Below are 8,415 nucleotides of genomic sequence, written 5' to 3'. Positions count from 1 at the left end.
GCTTCTACCCAGCGACTAAAATAATCAGTGATAACTAAGATATAACTATTTCCATTAGGAGAAACGGGAGTAATAGGGCCTAAGAAATCCATTCCAATCACTTGAAAAGGGGCTTTTGCAAGTTCATGGGGATGTAATAGGGCTCCATAAGTTGATGCCGTATTAGCGGTACAAATTTCACAAGCTTGACAATATTCTAATATATCTTTCCTCATTGTAGGCCAATAATAATTGTTTTTGACCTTCAAATAAGTTTTATAAAAAGCTAAATGCCCACCCATCGGCGCATCGTGTAATTCTTTCAACACTAGATGGCGGAGGGAGTAAGGCAAGACTAACTGATGATTAATTTCATTACGTTTACTATCCTTTGAAGGCAATTCGTGCCGATAAAGCGTACCTTCAATAATTTCAAAATATTCAATTTCTTTAGCCCAATCCGGCTTGGATTGGCTAAATTTCTCGTCAAGTACTCCTTTCTCTAGATAATTTCGAATATCTATACAAAGTTCATCTTCAAGTTGTTTTTCGCAAATTAACTTAATATTATTTGGTACTGGTTGAATACTAGCAACTTTTAAACGGGATAAACAATCTGCATTCTGATGGATACGTCCAGGCCTATATTTCAATTCATAATTCGTCGCGGCTAATAATATAGCCCATCTACCTAACCTACCATTATTATCTTTCTGATTTTTAAGCCATTGCAAAGGTCGATGGTCACTAATGATTTCAAAAGGTTTATCTAATAAGTAATGGCGAAAGTATTTAATCGCATCAACTACAGCTAATGCTTCTTTTTCTGTAGTACTATACTTCGTTTCCGCTTTTGTTAATTGTCTACTAGAATAGGCTATTGGATGTTCTTGCCCATCTTGCATTTGCGATAATACTGCTCCAATTCCATACTCACACGCATCGGTAAAAAGAAAAAATTTTTCGTTAAAATTTGGATATGCAAGAACTGGGGGAGTTACTAGAGAATTGCGCAACTTCTCAAAGGCAACCTGTTCCTCAGTTCCCCACGCAAATGGTTTCCTACTTAGATCTTTATGCGTTAATCGGGTTAACGGCTTAGCAATTGAACCAAAATCTTTAATAAATCTTCTATAATATCCGGCAAGTCCAAGAAATGATCTGACTTCGTCAACAGAAGTTGGTGTTTTATAATTAACTATCTTATCAATTTTACTCGGATCAGGTTTAATACCGTCCGTAGAGATTACATGGCCTAAATAATTTACTGAACGCTTAGCGAATTGACATTTATTAAGTTTTAGTTTTAAATTGGCTGCTTTCAAAAGGTTAAAAATTCTCTCGAATGTCGTTTAAATGACTTTCAAATGTATCTGAAAAGATAATGACGTCATCCAGATAAACTAACGCTTTACTTCCTAAGACGTTTCTCAGTACATAATTCATTAGCCTTTGGAACGTGGCAGGTGCATTGCACAAACCAAACGCCATTCTCTCGAATTCATAAAGATTATTTTCTACAACGAAAGCTGTTTTCTCGATATCTGGATCATGAACTTGAATCTGCCAATAACCGGAAGCTAAATCAAGGGTTGTAAAGAATTTCTTTCCATATAATTTGTCTAAAGTTTCATCGATGCGTGGCATGGGAAAAGAGTCTTTTTTTGTAATGCTGTTTAATTTCCTATAATCGACGCAAAATCTTATTTCTCCATTCTTTTTCTCTACAAGCACCACGGGTGAAGCCCATGGAGATTGCGAGTATCTGATGACCTTTGCATCTAGCATCTCCTGCACTTTATCTTCCAATAATTTCCTTTGATTATTAGTAACTCTATATGGGCGTTGTCGAATGGGGCCTCTTCCTTCTGTATCAATTGTATGTTTAATGAGATTGGTATTCCCTAGTTCTGAATCTTTTGAAGCAAACAAGTCGCGAAAGTCATTTAATAATTGGGAGAGTGGTGCTTGAAATTCCGGGTCGACTTCCGAAATTACAATAGGCTCACGTGATTCTATGGGCTTAATTTCTGATGTATTTAACGCTACTTTTCCGATAATCTGCTGAGCGATTTCAATGACGCCTAACTTGGTGTTTCGTGGAATTGTGACTTGCTGTAACGAATGATTCTCGACTATAATGTTATATGCTCCATCTCCCGATACCTTTCCTATAAATTCTTCAATATAAATTCCATCTGGCAAATTCCCACATGGTGTGAAGATAAATGCCGAATTCGGAGGTACATACGGAAATGAACCCTTCAATTGGCCTACAGTTACTAGCGACGTCTGACGAGGTAACGTCGTCTTTTTGACTGCTGTAACTGCCATTTCCGGCACCCTAAAAATAGAAGAGGGGCCTTGCCCATCTCTAGCTAAGTAAATACTCTTTGTTTCTCCATCAAGCTGAAAACCATGCTTCTGGATTGCATCCCATCCAAGGATACAGTCTTCAGAAACACCGTTTGTAACGATAAATTCTTGCTGTAAAATTGTCTCCCCGTATCCAACGGGCAGAGTCACTTTTCCCAGCGTATGTAACTTATTTGCTCCTACATCATATAAATCGAAGTCAAGCTGGCTGCAGATCGCCTGACCTCTAAGGGGTAACTTCTTAAATAAACGTTCATGTATAATGCTTTTAGACGCGCCTGTATCGAATAATGCTTGGAACGGGACCTGGAAAATCTTTAACGGAATTCTTGGAGTCGATTCATTCGTAATTGTTGTTAATTTTGCGACTTGTCGGGATTTGCGAGGAGGCTCTTCATCAACTGACCCGAAGCTACAGTTGATTCCTACTGGTTTTCCTGATGTTGAGGAGAACCGGGAATGTTAGGTCTATTATTGTTTCTGAACTTAGGACAATTGTTAGATCTATGCCCGATGTCACGGCAAGAATAACAAATAGGCGGCTGAGCTTGTTCTAGTCCTTGACGTTGATAACGGCGACAATCTGTCTGAATATGACCTCGGTAACCGCAAAAATTGCAAACAACCGACGACTGTAAAGGTCGATTTTTGAAATCATTTGGAGGTCTGGGGGCTGGCGGACTACTGTTTGTAGAACTAATTTGGGAGTTTACAAATTGTCTATTTCCATTATTGTTATTAAAGCGCTGCTGCGGAGCTCTCACGTTACCATCTTGCTGATTAGCTAAAGTCGGTTGAAACGAGACTTGTTTCGTATACTGTGTGTTTGAAGGGTATGAGACGTCTTTCCTATTGAGATGGAGTTTCTTTACGCTCTGCACGAGTTCACTAAGAACGTCCCTAATCTGCTCACTTTCAGTTTTCTTTTCCACAACAGGCTTGTCTTCATGGTGAACGTTAGCCACTGCCTTCATCATCATTTCTTTCTGATCTACTATCATTTGCTTAAGCTCTGTCAATTCTGCGCTATTGGTGCCATGTGTGCCATCAATAGACCGAATAAACTCCTGCCTTTCACGATCTGTTTCTAACGCTTCTAGTCTACTAGCATACGTCCGTGTTGAAGTAACTAGTTCGCCAAAATCCTTAAAGTCCTTATACTTAACTTTCGTCTGTAGTTTGGGATCTAAGCCTTCAATAAATTTCTGCATTAAAATGATTGCAAAAGACTTCTCAGAGTGAGCTACAGGATATGCACGCTTGAAAATTTCCTGAAGTCGAAGGGCATAATCAACGATTTTCTCGCCTGGCTTACGCTTAGCTTTATTAAATTTCTTAAGATATAAGTCAACATTTTCGTCACCGTGAAAATGATCGAGCAAAGCTTCTTTGACCGAATCATAATCATGCGGAAGATCTTTCAAAATGGCCTGAATTACGCGAAAAGCTCTGTCTGTTAATTTAGCACGAAGCATTTGGACAATTTTCTCTCCTGACCATCCTGATGTGTCTACTATAGCTTCGAAAGATTCTAGCCAAGAGTCGAAACGCGTAAGTGGACTTCCGGAAAACGAAGGAAGTAGTTGCAAACGGGAAAAGGTATGCTGATTATTCTGGAAATCATCAAGATCTCTAGCTGTAGCTGCTCTACTAGGGGAAGGACATTGAGCCATGTTCTTAGGATTTGTTTCTTGCGCTCTTAAGCTCTCCTGTCTTGAATTGTGAGATTGTGTTGAAATGCTGCTCGTAGATGATCGAGATTCGCTGTACCGTCTGCGACGCTCCTGGGTGGCGTAATCAGTATGCGTGGGCGTCGGGTTGAACATCGACGACGGGAGAAGCGAATAGGGCGGTGGTCGGCGAATAGCACCTGTCGTGGACGGCGAACGATCCTCTCCTCTTGACGGTGTGCTGGTTGTTGGGCCGCGGGTTGTTGAGATACGTCCTCCGCCGTATGGGATGGTAGGAATCGTTGCAATCGGACCTTGATTTGGGAGAGTGTTTGTTTGATCTCCTCCGCCAACTGCACGTTGTTCGGGTTGACTGCTCCCGGGAAGTTGTCCAATTTCCTCAGCAACGAGTTGATTTCCGGAATTAGCGGTTCCAGCGGAGTCAGCAGGCGTAGCTCCCGCAGGTAGAAGATTAAGTTGCGGATGTCTATCAGGAACGACTGTTGATGGGTCAGTAGCTGCACTTCCAAGTGGGAGGATAACTCTCTCACTTCGTACGTTAGATGTAGGTAGCGTATTTCTCGGTGTCTGATTGAAGTTCCAAAATTCTGAAAAGAGGCTAGGACTGTCTCGTGTTTCTGTGGTGTCACGCCTTGCAGTTCCGTGATGCAGTGAATTTGACTCAGCAGAAATATCAGGAATTGTCTCGCATGTGATATGAAGATCGATGTCAGCACGGACGCTTGGGCTTCCGATTGGGTGGATTTCTTCACCTGTGCGTGTAGTTTCACCTGTAGGATCGACGTCAGATGTCTCAGCAGAATCGTTGGTTCTGACCACACCGTCGTTGGATTCGTTTCGGGTAAATAGTGGTTCGATAGACGGATGTCTTGAATCAACCAAATTAGCTGTACCCAGATCTTCGGATCGGTCGACTGAAAGTCCGCTTCTCTCTCCTTCAGGCTCTTGATCGCAAGGATAAGGTACGGAAGCTGGCTGGTTTTGGGCTGGAATATCTTCTGTTGATTGTTCTTGATTTTGTCGAATAGATGTCGTAGGCTCAGGTTCAGTTGATTTTCCATTCGGGGAGTTCCTCGTGAAAAACCCTAACACAGTTTTTGCTACTGAACTAGACTTAGGCGAAACTTTTGGAGGAGACTTAGCTGGAGAAATACGCGCAGCAATTCTAGCAAAAATAGAGGGTGAACGCTCCTCTGAAACGGTTCCAGAGGCAAAACTACCTCTGGGTTTCCGTCTGGAAACAAGATCAAGGCGAGCTACGATTTTCACCTGTAGGATCGACGTCAGATGTCTCAGCAGAATCGTTGGTTCTGACCACACCGTCGTTGGATTCGTTTCGGGTAAATAGTGGTTCGATAGACGGATGTCTTGAATCAACCAAATTAGCTGTACCCAGATCTTCGGATCGGTCGACTGAAAGTCCGCTTCTCTCTCCTTCAGGCTCTTGATCGCAAGGATAAGGTACGGAAGCTGGCTGGTTTTGGGCTGGAATATCTTCTGTTGATTGTTCTTGATTTTGTCGAATAGATGTCGTAGGCTCAGGTTCAGTTGATTTTCCATTCGGGGAGTTCCTCGTGAAAAACCCTAACACAGTTTTTGCTACTGAACTAGACTTAGGCGAAACTTTTGGAGGAGACTTAGCTGGAGAAATACGCGCAGCAATTCTAGCAAAAATAGAGGGTGAACGCTCCTCTGAAACGGTTCCAGAGGCAAAACTACCTCTGGGTTTCCGTCTGGAAACAAGATCAAGGCGAGCTACGGCTTCGTTACGCACCGTTAGACCTAAGCTTACTCAACTGAGAACTAACTCTAGATGGTTGTGTACTTACAACGGAAGAAACGGGTTCAGCATGCAACTTATCGAAATTAAGTGATCTAGCTACAGTTGGCTCACTCGGCCGGGGAACGTTAATTTGGGGCACACTGGGTTGTATGGGAGTTCGTGGAATTCTAGACCCGCCAGTAATAACATCATCATTCATTGTGGTTGAGTTCAAAAAGCGCTGCCACCATTATGTAATACATCCCCTTGGGGAGTTAGTATTACCAAAGAATTAAATGTTGTTTCGAATTGGAATTTAAGTGAACTCGGAGGCGAATTACCCACAATGATAGACATGTATTTTACTTGACTAAGGCCATAAGAATTACACGGGAAAGGACATACAATATGACAAGAAAGGGAATAACGAGCCAGACCATAATGGCCAACGAAATAAGGACAATTTGGAAGCTTACCGATGTAGCGCGAGCGTTACGGGAGCGCACGCTGGTAAAACGATAGGAAGCGGAGAAATTAACACTCAGCAATTCGACTACTAAACGTTTCAGAACTGTGAGAAGACTCTAGCAAATTCAAGAATTTGCACCGACAGAGTTTCCGCGTCTAAACGTTGTGGAAGTTGCCGAACGACTCTGTTTGTCGGAAATGTGGGTTCATCACGAAACCTCGCATTTCGGGAGTGGTCACAGACGCTGATGGCCTGTCGCAACTCGGCACGAGCAACCAATCAAGAGATGTTTTATTAAGTGGTTGATTGTGACGTGTAAGCAACCAATCAACTGATTGTTTATTTATTGTGCGATATGCGCATCAGTTGCAGGTGTTCATCGAGGTCAGCTAAAAGCGTTGATGACTTCATCTCCGAATTGACAAACAACGTTTCAGGGAGTAAAACATGTAAATATGTTGCAATTTTAGACGTTAACATAAGAAGAAAGGTGGATATCATAAATGAAAAAGGGAGTAACATAAGATCATAAAATTTGGGCATGTTGAGTAAATATATTTGTAGGCCTTCGTTACACTTGTATTCAATGTGAATACACTGTTATACCATGAGTGTTTAGTTCTATATGTAAACAGCTTTAAATATACTTGTATTCAATGTGAATACACTGTTATACCATGAGTTTTTACTTCTATATGTAAACTGCATGGAATATACTTGTATTCAATGTGAATACACTGTTATACCATGAGTTTTTAGTTCTATATGTAAACAGCATCAAATATACTTGTATTCAATGTGACTACACTGTTATACCATGAGTTTTTACTTCTATATGTAAACAGCATCAAATATACTTGTATTCAGTGTGCATACACTGTTATACCATGAGTTTTTACTTCTATATGTTAACTGCATGGAATATACTTGTATTCAATGTGAATACACTGTTATACCATGAGTTTTTACTTCTATATGTAAAATGCATGGAATATACTTGTATTCAATGTGAATACACTGTTATACCATGAGTTTTTAGTTCTATATGTAAACAGCATCAAATATACTTGTATTCAATGTGAATACACTGTTATACCATGAGTTTATTACTTCTATATGTAAACTGCATGGAATATACTTGTATTCAATGTGAATACACTGTTATACCATGAGTTTTTACTTCTATATGTAAACTGCATGGAATATACTTGTATTCAATGTGATTACACTGTTATACCTTGAGTTTTTAGTTCTATATGTAAACAGCATCAAATATACTTGTATTCAATGTGAATACACTGTTATACCATGAGTTTTTACTTCTATATGTAAACTGCATGGAATATACTTGTAGTCAATGTGAATACACTGTTATACCATGAGTTTTTAGTTCTATATGTAAACAGCATCAAATATACTTGTATTCAATGTGAATACACTGTTATACCATGAGTTTTTACTTCTATATGTAAACAGCATCAAATATACTTGTATTCAATGTGAATACACTGTTATACCATGAGTTTTTACTTCTATATGTAAACTGCATGGAATATACTTGTATTCAATGTGAATACACTGTTATACCATGAGTTTTTACTTCTATATGTAAACTGCATGGAATATACTTGTATTCAATGTGAATACACTGTTATACCATGAGTTTTTACTTCTATATGTAAACTGCATGGAATATACTTGTATTCAATGTGAATACACTGTTATACCATGAGTTTTTAGTTCTATATGTAAACAGCATCAAATATACTTGTATTCAATGTGAATACACTGTTATACCATGAGTTTTTACTTCTATATGTAAACTGCATGGAATATACTTGTATTCAATGTGAATACACTGTTATACCATGAGTTTTTAGTTCTATATGTAAACAGCATCAAATATACTTGTATTCAATGTGAATACACTGTTATACCATGAGTTTTTATTTCTATATGTAAACTGCATGGAATATACTTGTATTCAACGTGAATACACTGTTATACCATGAGTTTTTAATTCTATATGTAAACTGCATGGAATATACTTGTATTCAATGTGAATACACTGTTATACCATGAGTTTTTAGTTCTATATGTAAACAGCATCAAATATACTTGTATTCAATGTGAATACA

At 39.4% G+C, this 8,415-nt stretch overlaps 1 protein-coding gene across 1 annotated transcript; it reads right to left on the bottom strand.

Annotated features, from left to right (window-relative positions):
• Positions 1 to 1,528: 1,528 nt before the first annotated feature.
• On the bottom strand, positions 1,529 to 5,531 carry LOC123468662. The gene is given in 4 exon segments (XM_045167944.1): positions 1,529 to 1,542; positions 1,617 to 2,809; positions 2,812 to 4,816; positions 5,316 to 5,531. Coding segments are annotated over 3 exon segments (2,577 nt in total). The 5' UTR covers positions 4,182 to 4,816; positions 5,316 to 5,531.
• Between the last annotated feature and the right edge of the window lie 2,884 nt (positions 5,532 to 8,415).

This window comes from Daphnia magna, unplaced genomic scaffold, assembly GCF_020631705.1.
Source record: "Daphnia magna isolate NIES unplaced genomic scaffold, ASM2063170v1.1 Dm_contigs412, whole genome shotgun sequence".
Taxonomy (NCBI): domain Eukaryota; kingdom Metazoa; phylum Arthropoda; class Branchiopoda; order Diplostraca; family Daphniidae; genus Daphnia; species Daphnia magna.
Note: the sequence above shows the minus strand (reverse complement) of the source record. Positions and strands in the feature narration are given on the sequence as shown.